Below are 20,012 nucleotides of genomic sequence, written 5' to 3' on the forward strand. Positions count from 1 at the left end.
TAGTATTAGAATTAGTAGATCTTTTAGTCTATTAAGCTAATTATTATTTTTTATAATTATTTTATAATAAACTATAAGTTTTATTATATATTTAATTTATTTTTTAAAACTTTTTAGTAGTTAATTTAAATATTATTATATTTTTATATTTAAATATATACTTTTTATTTATATTTTATAAATATTATTTAATTATTTTATTTATTTATAATAAATATTATTTTTCTGCAACTCCTGTCCGCGTGGCCCTGGAGATCCAGCCGGATATGGAACATGCCAACCCTACCTCGGCCGCGGACGTATGGTCTCTAGGTGTGCTTTTATATACCTGCATCTGCGGCTTTCCACCATTCTCTGAAGAATTCCAGTCGGAGGAGTACCCCCTCAGCCTGAGGGAGCAGATTAGAACCGGCACTTTCAACTATCCATCCCCCCATTGGGACCCTATCGGCGACCCAGTCCGTAAGTTATACATTCTCGCGATGTCTCTCTTCATGTGTAAATATCAGCAACGTTAGCTAACGGTATGTCTCAGTTGATCTAATAGACAAAATGCTCATCGGAGACCCTATAGGCCGGTTCACGATCGAGCAGTGCCTGAGTCACCCGTGGATCACCCAGCTTAGTCCTGACGGAACTGACAGCACAAGCGAAATCAACAAGGTGAATGTGGATCCAAGGCGTCGTGGCGTGAGTACCAGGCGCGAGAGGACCCTACTCGGCTCGTCGAGTTCAGGGTGACAGGCCGGGAAAGGAGTCGTAGGCGGTGCCAAGACAGCAGAATCCTTATTGAAGCAGGCGAGTGAGGGCGGGAGGTGGTAGGGCATGCTTAAGACACTGAATCGTAGCTGCGAAGGCTAGAAGCAGAGTTCTAAAGGTGGAACAGAAAATTGATAGACGAATTCACTCCAAATCACTCCAACATTCTCTTTCCTGGGACTTTCTGCAAGTATCCATCAAATGGTCGGCGCAGAGATCCAAGTGTAATTTCGACGCAATCAAAAAAAATATCGCCTACAAGAACCCCTCGAACCCAGCGATTGTGTATCACTTCAGACTCCCTATCAGGGCCCACTTCGTAGTAGTCAAGCTCACCACACACCTCAGGTTCAAAGTAACTCAACCCCCAAGGTGTTCCATTGAGTGCCCCCCCCCCCCAGTTATAACGCGTTGCGATAGTCCTTTGAGATTCTGCGATCGGGGTCTTTTTCCTTCAGATTGGAGTAGATGGAGCCGTTGGCGTCATTGTATCGAACAACGTGCGGGAGGAGGTCGGATCTCCCAAGATTGATGACGACCTTTTGGAGGATAATGTCGTCAGACCATCTCATGTTTCGAATAATAGCAGCATCACCGGCTCGGTCAACCCAGAACGCGAAGTTGCCCGTGGTGACGCCATCGTCGGGGCCGGGTGGGGCCGGGACTTCACGAATTAGCGCATGAGTCGCTCCCTGGAGGTGTTAATATATGAATACCATGACCTAGGGGACGGCAAAACGCCTACCCCGAGGAGGGCAGTGGTGGTGAGGGCCTGGGTGTGCTTCGTGAACGATCGTAAAATAGGAAGGCGTCACTAGGGAGGCCAGCCAAGTCCAAAGTTAGTTTCGATGGACCACATGCCTACTGTATTCTTAGCATTGAGACTCTCTCTCTCCCATTTATACATTCCCTGTTGCGCGAGACTACCGGCCTATCTGGCGAACCTCGAGCTCTCTCATTGAGAACTTCCGCGAAGCAAGGAAACAGGATTGGATGATCGAATCACGGACCGGGACTGTTGCATCGAAGGTGGCGGTCACGTGTTGTCGCCGTGGTGATTCCCAGCCACCAGATGAACCCCTGCTCATCATCACATCGAGCAGAGTGATTGTGATTCCCCCTCTCTCCCTTGCATCCCGTGAAGAATTTGTGCAACCACACATGCGGACTCAGATCCTTCAATTTACCCTAGAATGTTTGCCTTTATCCAGACGAAGTACTTCGAATAACGGCAGCGGAGCATGGATCAGGTGAAGATCGCGGTCATTGGCCTGGGTAGGAACTCCCACTTTTGCTGCATGAAGCACTGGCAGTCGTCGTAAAAAAGGGGTTCTTGAGCTAACGATCATCGGGGAACACAAGGCCCCGCAGGACTCACGGCGTTGAAGAATCTGCGGGACGAGGGCTTTGACGCTGTGGCCTTTGAGAGACGGGGCGAAGTTGGCGGGCTGTGGTCGTACAGCAACAACACGGCATTCACCACGGCGTTGAGTGACACGCTCTGTAATATTAGCAAGTTTCTCGTAAGTTGATCGACGGTGCAGATGAAAATCCCTCAACGTGGTAGTTAAGAACTTGAAATATAACCAGCCTTGCGAAATCTATAGTCCTGCTTTAGCGACTTTCCGGTTCCACCAGGTTAGTTTAACCCAACTTTATTCCTTTATTTGCCCGAGCAATCAACTATGGAGTTTATTGCAAGCGGCTCAATCTTTTGGTAATATTATGTTGACTTGGATACTATAGCTTGCCCGACGCATCCGGTGCAAGGTGACGCAGTCGACTACTTCAAATCATACGCCACGCATTTTAACCTTTATGACCATATTCGATTTAGTACCACGGTTAAGAAAGTCGTCCGGAATGCTCCCGACACCGCGTGGGACGTGTACATAACCAACGCGGATGGGGACAGCATCCTCTCGTTTGACAAAGTTGTTTTCGGCCATGGCGGCGAGACAATACCAAAATGGCCGTCGATGCCGAATCGAGACAGGTTTAAAGGTCTTGTCATTCATGGTCAAGCTTACAGAGAGTAAGTAGATGTGTCTCCCTATGTGATAACCGTATTTGCATTTTGCTTTTTCCATTTCCATTTCATTTCGTTTCTTTTTCCCCCCTTGCTAACGCCTGGGATGTTCCCAAGTCCTACGCGTTTCAAAGGCAAGAAGGTCCTCGTCGTAGGCTTCGGCAACACAGCCTGCGAAGTATCCCTCAACCTCCTCGGCCACGCCGCCAAAATCTACCAATCCTACGGACGCGGCCGCCTCCTCCTCTCCCGCTACGACAACGACGGAGTCCCCATGGATCTAAATTTCACCTGGCCCGACCTGCGCCTAAAGTATCTCCTGGACTACGCGGCACCCTGGCTCATGAAACCCCTCACGGACAAGTTTCTCATCAACACTATGATTCGCGCCGCTGCGCGGTCCGAGCCCGTAGAAGCAGGTGTTTCGTATTCCCAACGGTTGAAGCGCACGGAGAAGAGGATGCGGGAGGACTGGCACATGTTGCCGTGTACGAGCATGGCGCATATTCACCCCGTTGTCCAGGAGGACTACATTCCTGCGGTACGTAGGGGTGATATCCTGCCCGTGAAGGCGTTTCAGGACTTTGCCGGCGAGAAGGAGGTTCTTTTAACGGACGGCACCGTAATAGAGGTTGATGCCGTGGTCTTTTGCACGGGATACAAACTTGACCTTAGCATCATGCCCGAGCTGGAGATGGATGGTGCGTGTGGGGTGCCACTCCAAACTGCCGAGCAGATTGCCCAAGCGCAAACAACAGGCCAAAACGGAGCAGGCAGCAAAAGCAGCAACAGTTCCAAGCAAGAACCTCACCTTCCCCGTCTATATCAGATGATGTTCCCACCGCGCTGGGCTTCATCGATCGCTATTCTAAGCTGGATGTCCGCCCAAGAAAGCCGCTGGGCCATTCTCGAACTTGCTTCGATGGCCCTGAGCCAGATATGGGCGGCCGAAACAGCCAAGATTTCGGCGTCTCAAGCGCCTCAAGGCAAATACCGCAAACCCGCGTTGTTACCGTCCGAAACGGAGATGAACGCCGAGGTCGACCGATATCACGCGTGGTGGCGCAAAGAATGGAATGCGGATCGATCCATCCTGCAAGGTTTCGTCCGAGGTCACTCGTTCTACCGATTTCTTCACGACGCTGCCGGAACCGGCATGTACGAACATATTGACCACATTTTGAGCGGTCGGGGATGGCGGCTGCGGTCGCAGGATCGCGAGCTTTGGACGTGGCTGGCCAAGGGGCCGTTGAATAGCTATTCATGGCGCCTCTTTGAGACGAATCCGCAGGGGATTCCGGGGTGCGGCCGGAAGGCGTGGCCCGAGGCTAGAAAGGCGGTGCAAGAAGCTGTAAGTACCACTCACTCAGATCGGTGGTCAGGATGGCTGCTAATATTGCCATAGTATGAGATGTGTGAAGATTATAAACGACAGATACGAAACAAGTCAAAGGACGAGTAACGAGTAACGAGTAACGATTCTTGAAAGATGAATACGTTAATAGCTCTTCATTAGATTGACAGAAAGACGGAAGTCGAGGTCCCAGAACATCACAGACTGTTTATATCTCCCCATATTTGTATATTCGTCATAATAATCCCCGCTGCATAATATAATAAACGGCTGGCGGTGCCAATCATCACTCCGTATACACAATGGCCTCTCGTGTTATTTTAAGGCACAGCAACAACACCCGCTCCTCAACCAGTAACCGCTTTTGATTCTGGAGTTGCCGCCCTCTGCTTTATTCGAGTTAACGGCGACGATGGCTTTCAGCCACTTTCGACTCGAGGCACGGGCGTGGCTGTCGTTAATGTTCTTTCAGTTTCAATTCATAGTGCCTGAGACTCTGAGTAGAGCGGAGGGCAGATTCCAACAGTAAAGCTGATCGTATCCATGCCGGCGAGCAGAGCAAGCAACATCACATCACGCGTCGTCCTCAATAACCCGACAGTTGCGGAAAAGGTTTTATGAATCTGAATCCATTGTAACTAATAACACTCAATACTCACTCCGTCATAATACATAGACACCGTAACTCCCACGAAGAAACTCCATGTTCCTACCACCCCCAACATTTCACTCGAAACTACCCTTAGACAACGGCCGATTGTCCAACATATCCCCAACATGCGTCCTCTCAATCGCCTGGCAATCCCGTCTAATCGTCATCAAATCCCGCATAAACCTAACCGGACTCCTCGAAAACCCAGATTCCCCTCCAACGCGTCCCTCGACATCCCGCAGGATGAACCCGTCCGAGTCCACGACCTCGCCGTCCTTGGCTTTTTCCCATGAGAGCCCGAGGAACCTGCAGGCGGCGATGTACATTTCGAAATCGCTAAAATAAAGCTGTCCCGAGAAGAGGTTTAGGCTGACAGTCAGGGGTAGGGGAAACGCCATTTTGTGGTTGAGATGCGGCGGGGAGATGAAGAGCTGGAGGTCGTCGAGGGAGGGGAACGCCGGGTTGACCCGGGGACTGTAGATGTGCAGGCTCGTGGTATGAGAGACGGAAACCGTTGGAAATAGCGAGTTGGCCTCGAACGGGCTGATGATCATCATCACCGTCTTCCCCTCATGCTGTTGGCTGACAAGAACCCACTGCACAGATCTCAAGAATGAATCAAGAGCCGCGCCGCTGCCGACCGGAATCTTGACCGTCTGAGTGAAATCCTCAGAGACCAGCAGACTAAATTCAGCATCCTTCCTTTCAAAGCTGGAAAGCGGAAATCCTTTCCCAGCGTTCGTCAGCCGCAGGGACGAAAAAGCCGGTTTGTAACCCTGAGAAGTCGTAATGGTTCCATTCTCCACGAAACGGACGACGTCCGGGTGCATCTTGTGTGCTGCCGGTACCGTCGCCGGCGGACGTTCCTGCTCGCGTTCCTTTTCGCTCTCAGGCTGGAGTTCTCTCTCCTGCTCCTCGCTAAGCGCTGCCCCGTCGAGCTTTCCCGCCCCAAAGTCCCGAAGCCTGTCCACGATTGAGTCAGACTCGCCGTTAAGGGTGGATCCTGGGTTGCCCGACTCGTCTTGCTCGGCGCCCGGGCCGTATCGTTGCAGGATCGTCTGCGCTTCATCCTCGAGGAACTCCTTTGCCTGGTCGGGCTCCAAGGCGTGCTTTCCTTGGGTGAATTTTGCCCAGAGGAGTTGGTGTTTCCGGTGGCGCCATCCTTGCTTGGCCCATAATTGAACTCCGCGTTGGAGACTACTCCAAGTCTCTCGAATCGACCAAAGCAGAATGTCAGATACCGTGATATCGCTGCCGTGGCTTCGGTCGGGGAACAGCTCATTAATTTTGGTGCGAATCTCTCGGGGGACGCAGAATACTACCGATTGTCCGTGGCCCAATTTCCTCATCCTCATACATCCTAGGAGGCGAAAACGTTAGTTACACATCAACGTGAAATCCATCGCGGAAGCGGCAGCACTTGCCTTGCATCAACCCATCCTTCGTTTGGTTTGCTCCCAACGTAACGGCCGCCCGGTAATTCGTAGGTAACTTCAAGTCCGTCCCACGCGTGTGCGCCTCGTCAAGGAACACAAGACACACGTCCAACTGGGACGCAAACGGCGAAGTCTGTAACCTCTCGATATACCCACTGCGATCCAGGACGCTCAACTCGTCGTTGTTGTCGAAGAATACAACGGCCTGCGTATGGTCGTCCTCAAGCCTCTGCAGCCATTGCTCTGCTACCTCCAAGTTACTCAGTTCCAAAACTTGGGCTCCGACGTCCAGGATGACCCGGACGGAAGGATTAAGTCCGACAACGAGATCCAAGAGGACATCCGCGTCGCTGGACAGCTTCGACGACCTAGGAGGAATATCCGTCACAGCCGTCTCGGGCTGGAGCAAGTAACTCATGACCAGCGCATTAGTGTGCTTCTGCTGCTCCAAATCGAGCTGCTCCATACCCAGGGGCAAAAGCCTTCGCGAGTCGTTGGTGCCGCTGAACCCAGTCGTCGGGTGCACCTTCTTCTCGCCGAGATCCCATCCAGATGCGGACAGCTTGGAAGGAAATTCCTTCATCTCCTTAGGATAGACAATGTGGCTCAGGAAATAATCGACGACGCCCTTTGAGAACCGGAGTTGGGGAAACACGTCGTGTATGCACTGGTGCTTGTCCTCGATGTTGATGCCCCCGAGGGTCTTGAACTTGTCCGGCATTTTCGTATTGTCCCGCACCCACAAGTCGTACTCCACCTCCGCCTGGTCTGACTTCAACAGAGTCTCAAACGCCAGGAATAAATCGTCATCGGACAGCCCAGAGTAGTAGTACGTCAAACAGGAGAGAATGATAATGACGTCCGGATGGCTAAACTCTGAGCGGGCGCTGGGCTGGTCCTTGGCGAGGTAGGGCACTGCGAGGCGCGTTGGCGGCTTTCTGTTTGGGGCGAGGCCGTAATTGACCCTCCACCTCTTCTGTGTCAGGGCGAATTTCAGCACGTGGCAAGCCATCAGTCCGCGAAGAAGGACCAAGGTTGGCCTGATGGCATCCGTCCAGAACCCCGATGGTCCTTCTCGCTGGACTAGGTTGATTTCGTCCTCGGTGAGCTCGGGCTTGGTGATGTAGGTCCGTACCGCCTCGCGAACTGCCGGTGGTTGCCTGGAGATGGGGAATCCCGTCAGGCCATTGTCGCAGATGCGATCGGCGAGCTTGTCGACCAATTTTTGCGTCGCTTCCCTCTTTAGGATCCTGGTCCTCGGGAAACTTCCCGGGTGCGCAGACGCGTCGTGAATCTCAATCGAGTCTGGGAACTGCTCTTGAACCTTTGGTGCAATATCGCGGATAATGTCGAGCACCTCCTGGATGATCTGCCATCTGTACGGGCTGTGGTCAACGGGTTGTTGATTGCCAATAGTGTAGACCAGTTCGAACTTGACGCTAAAATTCTCATCGCTCTCATCAACAATGTCTCGCGCATTGTTAAACAGAAAGTGCCGCGTCTCATTCAACATCCGCCCGACCGCCAAGTTCTCCGGAATCATGGGATACTCCGTCCCCATCTGCTGGAAGGACAAGATATGTTCCGGCTGCACGAGCAACACACCTCCCATATCTCGGCACTGCTCCAGCATGCGCTGGATCGCCTGCGCCTCCGCCCTTCCCACCTTGAGCGCGCGAGAAAACGGCATTTGGAACACGACGCGGTCGAGCAGGCCTCCCATCTTCGACGTCAGCATTTGCAGCATCTGTTTCGACTGGGGCTTGGCAACGAGAACCCGCACGAGTTTCTCCCCGTCGGCAAGAGCAGCTGCCACGATGGGCACGATGACCGAAGACTTGCCCTCGCCCATGTTCAACTGCATCACAGCATTCTCAGACTCTGGGGGCGTCCTCATCTGCGCGGCAATCTCCTCCTGAACGTCTCGGATCGTGATGGAGCTCTCCACCTCCAAGAGGAGAGAGTCCGGGTAATCCAGCGGGTTCCAGTTCTTGTGGCCGACATTCTGGAGCTCCCTGGACATGGCGCCTAGGTCGCCTCGATGATCTGCCGCGAGCATGCGTTCGGCACGTTGCACGTCGGCAAGAGAGACAGCGTACTTGACGATGCATTCTTTCCAGCCGGGTGGGAGTCGCTTCCATTTATTTCTTCCGATGCACTGGAGCAGGAACGACGGCGAAAGTCTTGGCCAGTGTGTGGCGAAGCATCCATCGGCGTCGCCAACACGGACTTCGCCGGAAGGAGAAGAAGAAGTGAAGGGCAAGAAGGTTGCCATGTGTTTGTAGAGCGCGCCGACAATGGCCGAGTAAATCCCCTCGGCCCGGTGCTTAAAATGCGTATGGTAAATGTTCAGCAGCTCCGGCGCTCTCTGCTGGAGGACCAAGTTGCCGTGTGCTCCCAGTGCAAGGGACTCGGCACTCTGGCGGAGACTCCGGATGTAGTCCTTCTCGAAGGCGGCGCTGGCCATAAGGCCGAGCTTCTCGATCATATCTCGAAGCAAATCAGACTGCTGCCCAGCTTTCGATGACAGAATCAAGGCCGGGGGAGGCGGAGGTGGACAAACGAGATCAATCTTTGGAGTGACAAGCTTCTCCAGGTCGGGTGGCGGACAGAGAAAGACATCAGCCTTACTGACGTACCGCTGCCTGTGGCCCTGAATGGGGAGAATCTCCGATGCCAACACCGAGCCCTTGGCGTCAGATAGCGGGTTTTCTTTCGGAGGGGAAACCGAAGGTAGCTGATCAACCAATTCCACGAGATAATCCCACAACAAAATATTGTTGTATCGGATCTTCGTATGCTCCTGTATGACTGGAACGGCCACGGACGACTTCACATACGTTGCCCACTCCCCGCTGCTCCGATGGAAGGCAAGATCCGGCGCTTTGCAAGGCCATTGCTCCTCGGCGCGTTCGACCAGATTCTTCATAGCCCTGCTGCGGGTGGCGGCATACCGCTCGCGAGCCTCATTTCGCTGGATCTGAGTCAAGTTCCTCGACTGGATGTACTCCGGGCAGTCGGACCAGTAGTGATAAAATTCATCGGCCCGGAGTCTTGACAAGAGTGCGTCCCGGCCAAAGCGGGTTCCGCACGATGGTTGGAATTGATCAGCCGTGGGCGGATTCACGGAGGCCATTTTCGAGACGTTGGCCATTGCGGCCAGGACTTGGATGACGGTCATGTTGGCCTCTCGCGAGAATGCCATGGTCGAGAGCCACATCATTAAGTCGAAGCGGCCAATGTCTGACGACGCGCCGAGGCTGATTGCTTCATGGTAGAGAATGAAACTACGACTAACGATTTTTGGATCGGTGCCCTCCAGTAGCCAGCTTGCATCGTACTCGGGTTTATCACCACCTGTCTCGAGGTCCAGACGGTATCCGAGACCATATACCTTACTAGCTCTCGACAAAAAGTTCCAAACGCTGCTGACGACGTCGAGAGGTAGGTCATACGGGAGCTCCGTTCGACGGTGGTAGATGTAGTCGGCCATGGTAAACGCCCGTTTAATCTCGTCGGAGGTCTGGCCTACATCCCTGGAATAGTAGACGCGGTCATGCTCCGTGGTATGCGCCTCGGCACCGTATTCGGCAACTCTGAATGTAGAGGCTCGGATGGAGTCACGGAGAATAAGATCACGGTTATGCCGTTCGAATTCGGGGGGCTCCTGGTACTGGTCTTCGTAAAAGAAGGCTCTGTCCGCCGCCGCGCTGAAGAGGGAGGTCACGGCTTCTAGGAACGAGTGGTGCTGCGAAAGGAATCCGAGACTGGATGACCACCCCACGGTTTGCATCACCGTTTTTTCTTTGGGATAATAAGTTCTCCAGGGCGTAAGTCTCGCGATCCGAGAAAGGGCTTCTGTGTTCTCCGGAGTCAAGACGGCGAACGATTTCACGGCCGCGGAATTGAGAATGTCCAGGGCCAGCTCGGTACCGGTTCGTTGCGTCAGGGGATCGGGTAGGCAGAACGACGTGAGGGCATGAAGGTGACAAATGAGAAGCTTACTCTCGAGACTTCCGTTGTCAACGAGTCTGCCAAGTCGAGTGTCAACGTCGTAGGCGTGGACTCGGACAGCATCATCTGTGTTGAAGTGGACTCGCATGTGGGGATCCGACTGGAAGCAACGCACTGGCCCTTCGAGGATGATCACTTTTCGGTATGTGTCGTCCGAACTTGCTTTCAGGACGAGCTTGTTGTCAAGACCGAAAAGGGTTCCGATTTCCTGCTCGCGATCGACAGTCATTCCGCGGAACTGGTGAGACGTGATCTCTGACCGGCCCTTGTGCAGGTGGAATGCCAGTTTCAGCGTCGGTATCTCGATATCTAGGACCGAGAGCGATGGACGGTAAATCAAATGAAGTCTGCCCGGCTTAACAAGGGGTGAAAATACCCGTGCAAGGCGGCTTGCAGTCTGACTTTCAGGATGGAGAAGCTTCGGCGCGACCAAGACCCTGTCTTCTCCCTGAGTAAGCTGCCACACATCGTCCTCCGCATAGCTGAGCTTCCAGTTATTCTCCGAAGACCTCCACGGACTGCTCAGAGGGCAGAACTCGACCGTGTTAGAGCCGACGTCGTACCAGTGAACATAGTCCCTCGTGAACGCTTCAGGCAAGCCTTGCAGAAGCTCGAGATGCACCAAGTCCCGGTCCCTGCCGTCGCGTACGGCTCTCACCAGCAATTCTTGACCCTTTGCGGCGTCTTCTACACGACCGAAATGAACCTCGTGCCCCGCGAAAAGTTTCTTGCCAGAGAAAATCATCCCTGGTACGTCGGCGGGCATCACCTCCAGCACGCAATTCCCAAACAACCTCTTGTACGTTGGGTTCCTCTCGTACTCGGCGGGGAGGCGGTTCAATGGAACACCGTTGACGCGGAGTTCGCCGGTTACGACACAATAGTGGACATCAAGAGGTTTGCGGCCACTCGGAGATATACTCTTGGTCGTAAGCCACGACATTCCAGAATGGGAGCACCCAGGTATTGAGCATCTGTTCCAGCCTCCTGGCGATGCGTTGTACGAGACCCAGGAGCGCTTCACTGCGATGCTCAGGCCATCGTTACCATAATCCACAATGAGGTTGGCTAGGATTGGACACGCTCGAGTGCAAAGAATCTGCCATCTCCAGTAAAGGATCGATGACAAGGCGCTCTGGCCAGAAGAGGAGCCGGGGGCATAACACTCGTTGATTGTGATGCAACATTCGATGAAGTCAACGGCAGCAGTATCGGCATTGGATTCTAGAATAATGCGAAGAACATCACCTTCGACATTGCACGTGTCAACGCACACCAACGCTGCGTACGCGATCCTCCCTCGGAGTTGTGTCTTCTCTCCATCGTCCGTCGTATCGTCGGCACGAGTTTTGAGCGACTTGATCCAGCCTAGCCCAACACTCCGGGCTTCCGAAAGATATTTGAGCACGTCTCGCCTGATGAGTTCGGAGTCCGTCAGCGACAGAATCCGCCGTGCCACGGCAATATACGTGGCCAGCGCGTTGACGCACTGCCAATTGTCTCGGATCCTGTTCGTCGCAGCCCGCAAGCCCTCCATCATCCGCTCGCCGAACGACTCCGCCATCGCCGGAACCTCGTGCGCCGCGCGGTGCCACAAGCCGCCCTGACGCGGTCCGGCCTGGTAAATGCACTGCAGTACGGTCAAGGTCGTCTCGACTCGCTTAAAGTCGACGTTGGGGGCCGTGACTTGCAGCAGGATGTTTTGCCACTGGATCCTGTGACCGTGGGGAATGGTACACAGTGCCTTGTATTCTGTGAGGGACAGATGGTCAGGGCAATCGGATTGCGTGGCGATAACCAAGTTGGGCGAGGGGCCGTCGGGGGAAGTACAGGGTCGGTAAAGAAACTGTTGCATTGAGGCTAACTCCCTGGGAAGAGCATAGGTGATGGCGTTCGTGAACACATCTATTCCCTTTGTGCGCGACAACGTGCCAACGAAACATTCTCTGGACTCGTCGTAATACTGGTAGCGCAAACCGTTGGTATAGTAGAGCTCATCCGGTCTGCTGACGGTGGAGATGGGCTTCGGTTTATAATGAGACTTTGAATGGGCCTTGATTCCGGACAACAGGCCGATGCGCGGAGTGAAAGCACCCCCGATGTCGCGATAGTAAGAACGCAAATGGATGTCGGCACTGAGGGCAAATTTCGAGTGCGCCTCGCGGCGGCTTTCATGCTCGTACGCTTTCTGAAAGATATCGAAGAGGACAAAGCTGGTAGCCTGGCGCCAGACGGAGAACCAGGCGGGGACGTCCAACTCGAAGACGACATTCATCTTCTCAGTCTCGAGCTCGGGCAACGGCCACTCGTGAATCAAGATCGACAAGCCTTTCGCTCTGTTCCTTGTCTTGCATCTCCTGCAGTTGCGGGGACGCTGTTGATCGCCATCTTTGTCGCATTCGACATCGCAATCTGCTGAATTGTACTGGTTGATGAGAGTATTGTACTGTTGCTTGGTGCGCTGGAACTCTCGCGCCCTGTCCTCTCTCTCTCTTCTGGCCGCCGCTTCGATGCACTCACACAGGCTTTTGTGGGTCGGGGATTTCTTGAAATATCTCACAGCAAACGTCTGCGGCTTGCCAAACGACGTCAGGATGCCGCTCAGTTTTCCTCTCTCCTTGCGCGAGGTGATGTACTTTTCGACAGCCGCGAGTCTTTCCATCTGCTGCTTGGTGGAGAGAAGCAAGCCTTGGAGATATTCCGCGTCAATGACTGGATCGTACTCTGACAAGAGCGGGCACGTGTGACACGCAAGTTTATCGCAGGCTGCCCAGAGCTCGAGCACACCCAGGATCATCATGGACATTGCCTCAGGATTGTCTGAGGCTCTGGAGGAAACCATGGTTTTGTACCCGCTCATGACTCTCCAGAGGGCCTTGAAGGTCTCAGTGTAATCCAGCGCCTCGCGTCTCAGCTTCGGTTCAAGCCATTCGGAAAGACGCGACCCGAGCAAATTGTCCAGCCAGGCAGCCTGAAAGGTGGCACCATCAGACACGGGCTCGTGCCAATGGGTAAATTGGTTTATCTCCGGGAGAGGACAGACTGGGTTAAAGACGGCGCTCACTGTCTGCGACTCTCGGTTCGAGATGCTGTCGATGAAGTCGTCCAGCTGCGGGAGGCTCGCAAAGGTGTCCTTCTTGAAGTCGAGGTGTCGGAGGGACGCGACATCCACTCGGGACTTGTCAGCCCTGGACTTTTGGACGGCATCCCAGGTACCTCGGAGGAGCTTGTCGGCGAAGATCATTTCCTTTTGTACTTTTTGTTCGGTCGAGCGATAGCGGATTTTCTCGATCTTCAGTAGGCGACGGGAGATTTTGGCTTTCATGACGTAAACGAGGTCGCACCATTCGAGGCAGCTCAGGTCGTTCTTCAGTAGCAGGGCGGTCTTTCTAAGAGCGTGAGCCATGAAGTAAACCATGAAATGCTTGTAAACGACGGAGGCTTCCAGGGCGTCCAGCCCAGAACGCAGGAGGACGAGCTGGATGGACACGCGGATAAGCGTCCACATGGGAGACCTGCGCCAGGGTGACTTGCAACTATCCCACAGCACTTCGTCGCGGACATGTTTCGTGATGCCGGTCACCTTGGCGGGGTGGCCGAGTGGGAGCGCGAAGGCCGTCAAGAGCTCGGTGACCATTTTCGGGTGGGCCGTATCGCGGAACTCATCGTGCGATCGTCCTCCCTTGTAGCTCGTCGGTTGTGTACCGGGAGCTACCTGGCCGCTCATTCGATCGACTGTCTGCGACAAAGTGGCGATGAAGCTCGGCTGGAGCTTATCGACGGGGATGGCGATGGCGACTCCGGGGAAGGCGCAGACAAGACGACCGAGAGTACCCGTCACTGAGTGGGCTTGGGCAGAGAGTTCGAAGGATTCGAAGTAGGCGATGTCGGCGCGGCGGTAGACGAGGAGACCTGCATTTTGGACAGCGACCTTGAGAGGAATCGTGTGCATGGCATCTGCATTGGATCAAACATTAGTAGCCGGCGTTTCGTTGATGCAGTCGGTCATGAATCTTTTCGAGGTATTCTTCTGAACGTGTTTGCGCTTACCTGCTTTGCAGAGGAGACTCAGTTCTCTCTGCAGCGCTTCGCCATTGACGGTGATGTCTTCTCCCGGAATGGAAAAGTTGTGTACGCCTCGGAGATTCGTGATGGCGTCTGCGACGGCGTTGAGGGCGGCGACGTGGTCGGCCGGAGCGTCGGTGAGGGTACCTCTGAAGTCATTCAAGGCCGCAAGAACTTCGCGGATGAGGTTCTCTTCGAAAGGCCCGCTCGTGTCGTCTTCTTGGGGAAGTTTGGGAGGTAGAAAGACGTGGTTGATCAAGTACATCCACTTGCGGGACGGCTCGGAACAGGAGGCCATGACCGTCGATATGGGCTCTATGCCCAGAGATGGTTTTGGCGGACAGATGTAGAGGAGAAAACAGAGATGGGTAGATGCAAAAGGAGGGAAATTCTGGGGCTGTAGTGTTTATTGTGTTTTGGGGTTCGACCGGGGAAAACGCAGGCGGGAGAAGCGAAGGAAGGAGGTAGGGGAGAAGGAAGAGATGCAAGGAAAGTCTACGGAATGACGTACAAGAGTTTGGGGAGAAGCAAACAGAAGAAAACGGAAAAGAGGAGATGAATGGGAAATGAAGACGAGATGAAAAGAGAGGGAGAGGGTGGAAGGAAAATTGTGGGTTGGTTCTTCGAGTGATTTTGTGCTCTGGATGGCTCCTTCCCTCACTGTCCCATTGTCTCCTCAGGATAGAAAAAAATACCAAGTAGAAAAAGTAATTGGCAAGAGCTACCGAGACGGAGGTGTTTCTTTCCCAGATCTCGACCCAACAAGATGGCCTTGTCCAGGCAGTGCTTGTGCGGCCCACAAGTTGGGCCGCCCACTATGAGGTTGGCCTGCCGCATAGCAGAGTAGGCATCTCTCTAGATCTTCTTTCGTATTCAGAGTCTAGAAAAAGCACATTGCTTCTACTGGGTAGGATTGCATGTGATATTCAAAGACTACTTGGGGAGCCTAAAAAACTTGACTAACTCTGGTGGACGTGTGAATGTGATAATAGTATATGAGAGACAGGCGATGTGCTTTGCAGGCCGGGCTGGGCTTGTGAAATTTCTGGGACTAGAGATCTTTTAAGAGGAGCTTAGAAGTTGGACATTCTAGCAATACAAAAGACATTCAAGCTAAAGAGGAAAAAAAAAAATGAAAAGGACTTGAAAGAGGCATTGGTGTGATAAAGAAGCTATGAATATCAATTGATATGCTGCAGGTTCTAATGAAACTGGTTGCAGGATATTGAGTTGTCCAACGCCTTCATCTCTCACCCGCCCTCAAGGTCGCTATGACAGCCAGCTTCAGAGCAGGGATTCTATTATGCAAAGATTGAATTCCAACCGAATCCATCTTTCTACAGATCGAGGGGCGGTGGGGGAAATCGGAAATTGGAATCGAAGAGCATAAACGCCGCTGTGGCGATGCCGAAGTGTATGAAGTGTATAAAGTCCGGGCCAACATAACCCGGCCCAACCTGCTCCATCCTTCGTGTCTAACCTTGCAATTCTACAGCCACCCGTCCGCTTCGAATTTCTTTTATTTTCACCCTTCGACTGTATTGCGTGTTGGTGCTATCTCGTGGCGAGGAGCTGCCGCGAGGAGGTCGATGCAAGTGATGGGCATGTAAAGTGAATTGAGAACTTCATACGATGTGTTGATATTATTTTGTTTGTTCCTTGGAATCTTTTTCCCTAGGTTTTATTCATAATAATTTCATAATCTATTATACAGAGTCTTCGTTGAGTATTTCTCGTGCGCCTCCGCCATAGTAACCAGCTTACCTGCTCAAGTTATCTTTCCCCCATCTATGCTCGCATCGACACCAGAAGTAAGTCGGGTATATGAAATCTCCGAATGCATACTCGGAGCTTTATTAAGCACCAGTGTCTCCCGCATCGGACGAAACTTCGACAAGCCCTTTGAGATGCCGATAGGTGCGACGCGGTGCATGCACACAGTGGGATGAGGTCCCCCGAGACGTTTAATCTAACTGACGATGGCTCGCCAGCCTCAGGTGAAACTCGCAGCTGACTTCCGTTGTCGTGATACGGTAATTCAGTAATGGCAGGGCGGCTTGTTGGTTGATTTGAGGACAACTTCTACCTGATTCGGAACCCAAGTCAATTTGAGTGCAGTGGTCCGCCAGTCCGACCGACATCGTGGCCTTGGAGAGTGTGCATATCATTCCTCATCCGTCTCAGAGTCATCCTCCTCCACGATGCTTCCTTCCGGGGTGCTCCAGTTTGGGTCGAGCATGGACATAAGCTGAAAGAAGGCCTCCTTGAAGTCTTCATCAGTGTCAGTGCCGTGCATCCAAAACAAATCCATTGCTGTGAAGCCGTTACAGTTCTTCAGTTCGGTATCGAGCCCAGTTATGCCGTGAGCGATCAGAACCCGTGCAATTTCTACATGCTGCGAAACTGCAACATAGTGTAGGATCGAGCGGCCACCCTGATCGATGCGCTCATATGCAGTCCCATGTTCGAGAAGCATATCTAGGAACTCGGCACTGTTTTCCAAGACAGCGGATACAAGGGGCGTGCGTCCCCACTTGTTCGCCTGGTATCTGTCGGCACCACGTTGGAGCAAAAACTCTCCAATCTCGACACAATTGGCGCCAGCGGTGAGGAGAAGGGGCGTTCCATTGAAACGGCTTCCCCCGTCGATGTCGGCTCCCGCATTAATTAGAGCCTTGACGAGTTCCAAGGGGGTGCCGTTAACGGCCGCAAAATGCAGCGCAGTGTAACCGTTCGGGTCGACATGATTTGGATTGGCCCCTCTAAGAAGCAACAGCTCGAGGGGGCGAAGCTGTGGCGCGTATGCATTAACGGCAAAAAACAAAGGAGTCATTCCCCTCGAGTCAGCTGCTTCGACATCTGCACCGGCATCTAGAAGAAGTTCCATAGATTCCACGTCGCCTCGAGAGCTCGCCCAGCAGAGGGGGGTCATGCCAAAGGCATCACGACAATTTACGTCGAGGTTCCTGCCGAGGCGGGACAGGCCGGGCGGCAGGAGATGGGAGAGGCCCAAGATTATCTCATGCAGTGGCGAAAACCCCCAGTCGTCGAAGTCCTCTGCTGGGAAGAGCTGACGGAGGCAGTCCAACATCTGGGCGTGGCCCCGGCCGTTAAATATCCGCTCCCACGCTAGATGCATCGGCGACCTGGCATTGAGCTGCTAGTAAGTGAACTGGTTACTTTCGGATTGGCAGATGGGGGAATTCAAAAATGGACAAAGTGCCCTACCTAGAATAATCGTCCTCGATGAACTTATCCGCGCCTCTATGTACCAGCAACTCGCAAGCTTCTTGGTGACCTCCCATTATCGCCAGCTGATGCCATCGTGTGTTAATAACAACCCCCAGGGACGGTTATGCAACGCATATCACTGCACTTACGGATTTGGGGTGGCAGGGTTTTACTAACATGCAAAGCAGTGTAGCCCTCGTTGAAGTGAATATCGTCGAGTGACACGACGGGATTTTGGAGTGCCATTTTAACCCCCTTGGTATTGCGTGTATATGAGCAATACAACAGAGGCTCCGACAAATCCACTCTTCTCTGGAATTTCAATCCCAGGGACGGGCTCCCCGACGCCGTTCTCTCAAACAGGAGGTACACGTTGTAGTTCGCTATCCACCAAGGCATCCAGTACTTGACTTCCCACAAGTCGGTCGGATGATTCCGGCAGCTACCGCGAAACTTCAACGCGCCGATCAGCCCCCTAAGGAAGAGAGGGGTCTTGTAGTACCGGTTCAGGTGACAGGAGCAAACGCAGCTAGGGTCCTGGCATCGAAATCTGCGCGGCGAGCGAATGGAGATGTGCGATGGATTCGACGTTCTTGCTTCGGTCGGTGATAGCAGGGCCGACTCTACTGTCCCAACTTCCTCGTTAGCTTTAGTTTCAGTTTCACCTTCGGAGTCGACCTCAACTTCGGGCTCAACTTCGGCCTCCGGGCTTTCGATGAGTGGTTGCTTTGTGATGGATATTTCTCCGCTTCGCGTTAATATGAAAGAGTCAATCTTTTCCTCGATGCTGAATACCCTTCCTGTGATGCTGTCCAAACTCGATTTCAGTTCGCCTTGATCGCGCCTGTATTATCAAGATTTGTTAATTTATAATAAGGAACCGTGGAACCCCCGGGACAGTGTCTACTCTACCTGTTCTGGATTGTAAGATGGAGACTTAGCTGCTGCTGTAAATACAATAGCCGAGACTGGATCCGGCTCGCCTCCTTCTCGATCCGAATGGCCCGAAATGTGCCCCGGAAGATATTCGTCGTTCCGCCGCTGCCGCCGCTCTTACTCGTGATTGCCTTCGCCGCTCCCATCAAGTCCAGCAGCTCCCGAGCAAGGGAAAGGCTGGAGTCGCATATGGTAGCTAGGCCCTGGTCCTGCTCATCTTTCGACTTTTGCGCAACGATATCGACCGATTGTACCAGACTCATCGCCGTGGCTTCGATTTCCTGCATTCCAACAGGCAGGCTGCCCACGTGGCTCCTCAGTTTATTGGCAGTCTTGATCAATTTGGCGGCGTACTCGAGCATTTGCATAGCATTAGCCGCCAGGCCAAACGCTGCCGCAGCCTCCATTTTGAAGGCGACAGATCCCGCTCAGCGTCAAATAATTAGGCGGTACCGTACGGAGGTTTTGGCTTGTACGTGACGAAGCACGCGAGCGGGGGTCGACCGGATGGTCCTGGGGCACGGTAACGCCTTTATTTCTCGAAATGTGAGGAGGGCTGCGCCACGCCATCACGCAGCGATTCAAGCCATGCCGCCATCCAAATAGTATTCTGATTGGGCGTCGCAGAGGCCAGGTCAGACTGTGCAGGCGAGGGAAGACGAGGAAAATGCCCAAAGTGAGGCGGAATAGCAGGTGGTAGCAGGCAATATCAGCCAATAGTCGTGCTTTGATGCTGCCACGCCACGGCCCGGACGACTCAATCCGTCTAGTGCCAGTGTAATTCATGTGCCGCTGCCCAGGCTCCCGTTTTCTGATTCTGCCGCCTCTGGCTACCCTGCGGTCTTCAAAACAGTCAGTCCGTGGCATAGGCTACGATATTCTCCTCTACTATTCTTTGCCACGACCTGGTCGTCATTTGGGCCGCAGGGAAGGCGGTGGTGGGACACAGCAGAAAAACGAAAAGAGAATCACACGCAGAAAGGAATAGACGGACGGGACCAAGTCCGACCTGATCGGTCGGAACGAAGCTCGACAGGTCGGTCGAAGGTAAGACCAACCGAGCAGACAAACTTGGGCGCGGCCGACTAAGGGAAGAGGCTTAGGGGAAGCCTTTATAAACTACAAGGTTTCCAATGCATTTAGAAGTTCCTCCAGACTCTTCAGTAGTCAATTCAAGTAACAACTACACCCTACACTTGAATGCGCACTTCTCACAAATGTCATGACAATACTGCTTGATTGCCTCGCTTATCCTACTGAACAGGTACCCACAACCCTAACCTCAGAAGACCTAAGTGTGATCCAGTGTTAGGATTGTAATGCCTAATACCATTGATACCACAGGTTACAACCAATCTGCTGTTGATATAGATAGAGGGAGTGACAAACTAGTTTCTAGGCCTATATAAGCAAGAGCAAGTCTTCTAGGTCCAAACCCAAAACGAGGTGAAGGTAGAGGTAGCCAGATGATGATATCACCTGAGACGTCTTATCCCTTTTCCACTGAGCTCAACATCAGAAGAGCTCTTGTTCTCA

General features: G+C 53.0%; 3 protein-coding genes across 3 annotated transcripts; 1 reads left to right on the forward strand and 2 right to left on the reverse strand.

The window, feature by feature from the left end:
- Positions 1 to 266: 266 nt before the first annotated feature.
- On the forward strand, positions 267 to 4,250 carry SAPIO_CDS4695 (Phosphorylase kinase; the record flags this gene model as incomplete). Its single annotated transcript, XM_016787182.1, has 9 exons — positions 267 to 462; positions 536 to 690; positions 1,218 to 1,411; positions 1,486 to 1,535; positions 2,131 to 2,282; positions 2,367 to 2,397; positions 2,506 to 2,794; positions 2,906 to 4,139; positions 4,194 to 4,250. 9 exons carry the CDS (start codon positions 267 to 269, stop codon positions 4,248 to 4,250), a joined length of 2,358 nt encoding a protein of 785 aa, XP_016643061.1.
- Positions 4,251 to 4,868: 618 nt separating this feature from the next.
- Positions 4,869 to 14,607, reverse strand: SAPIO_CDS4696 (uncharacterized protein; the record flags this gene model as incomplete). Its single annotated transcript, XM_016787183.1, has 3 exons — positions 4,869 to 6,154; positions 6,387 to 14,201; positions 14,295 to 14,607. The coding sequence occupies 3 exons, from the start codon at positions 14,605 to 14,607 to the stop codon at positions 4,869 to 4,871; spliced, it is 9,414 nt and encodes a 3,137-aa protein (XP_016643062.1).
- A 1,866-nt stretch (positions 14,608 to 16,473) lies between these two features.
- Positions 16,474 to 18,883, reverse strand: SAPIO_CDS4697 (uncharacterized protein; the record flags this gene model as incomplete). The annotated part of the gene is made up of 4 exons (XM_016787184.1): positions 16,474 to 17,455; positions 17,538 to 17,571; positions 17,690 to 18,384; positions 18,453 to 18,883. The coding sequence occupies 4 exons, from the start codon at positions 18,881 to 18,883 to the stop codon at positions 16,474 to 16,476; spliced, it is 2,142 nt and encodes a 713-aa protein (XP_016643063.1).
- Positions 18,884 to 20,012: the final 1,129 nt, after the last annotated feature.

The sequence above is a fragment of the Scedosporium apiospermum genome, assembly GCF_000732125.1.
Source record: "Scedosporium apiospermum strain IHEM 14462 chromosome Unknown SEQ_SAPIO_0094, whole genome shotgun sequence".
In the NCBI taxonomy this organism is placed as follows: Eukaryota; Fungi; Ascomycota; class Sordariomycetes; order Microascales; family Microascaceae; genus Scedosporium; species Scedosporium apiospermum.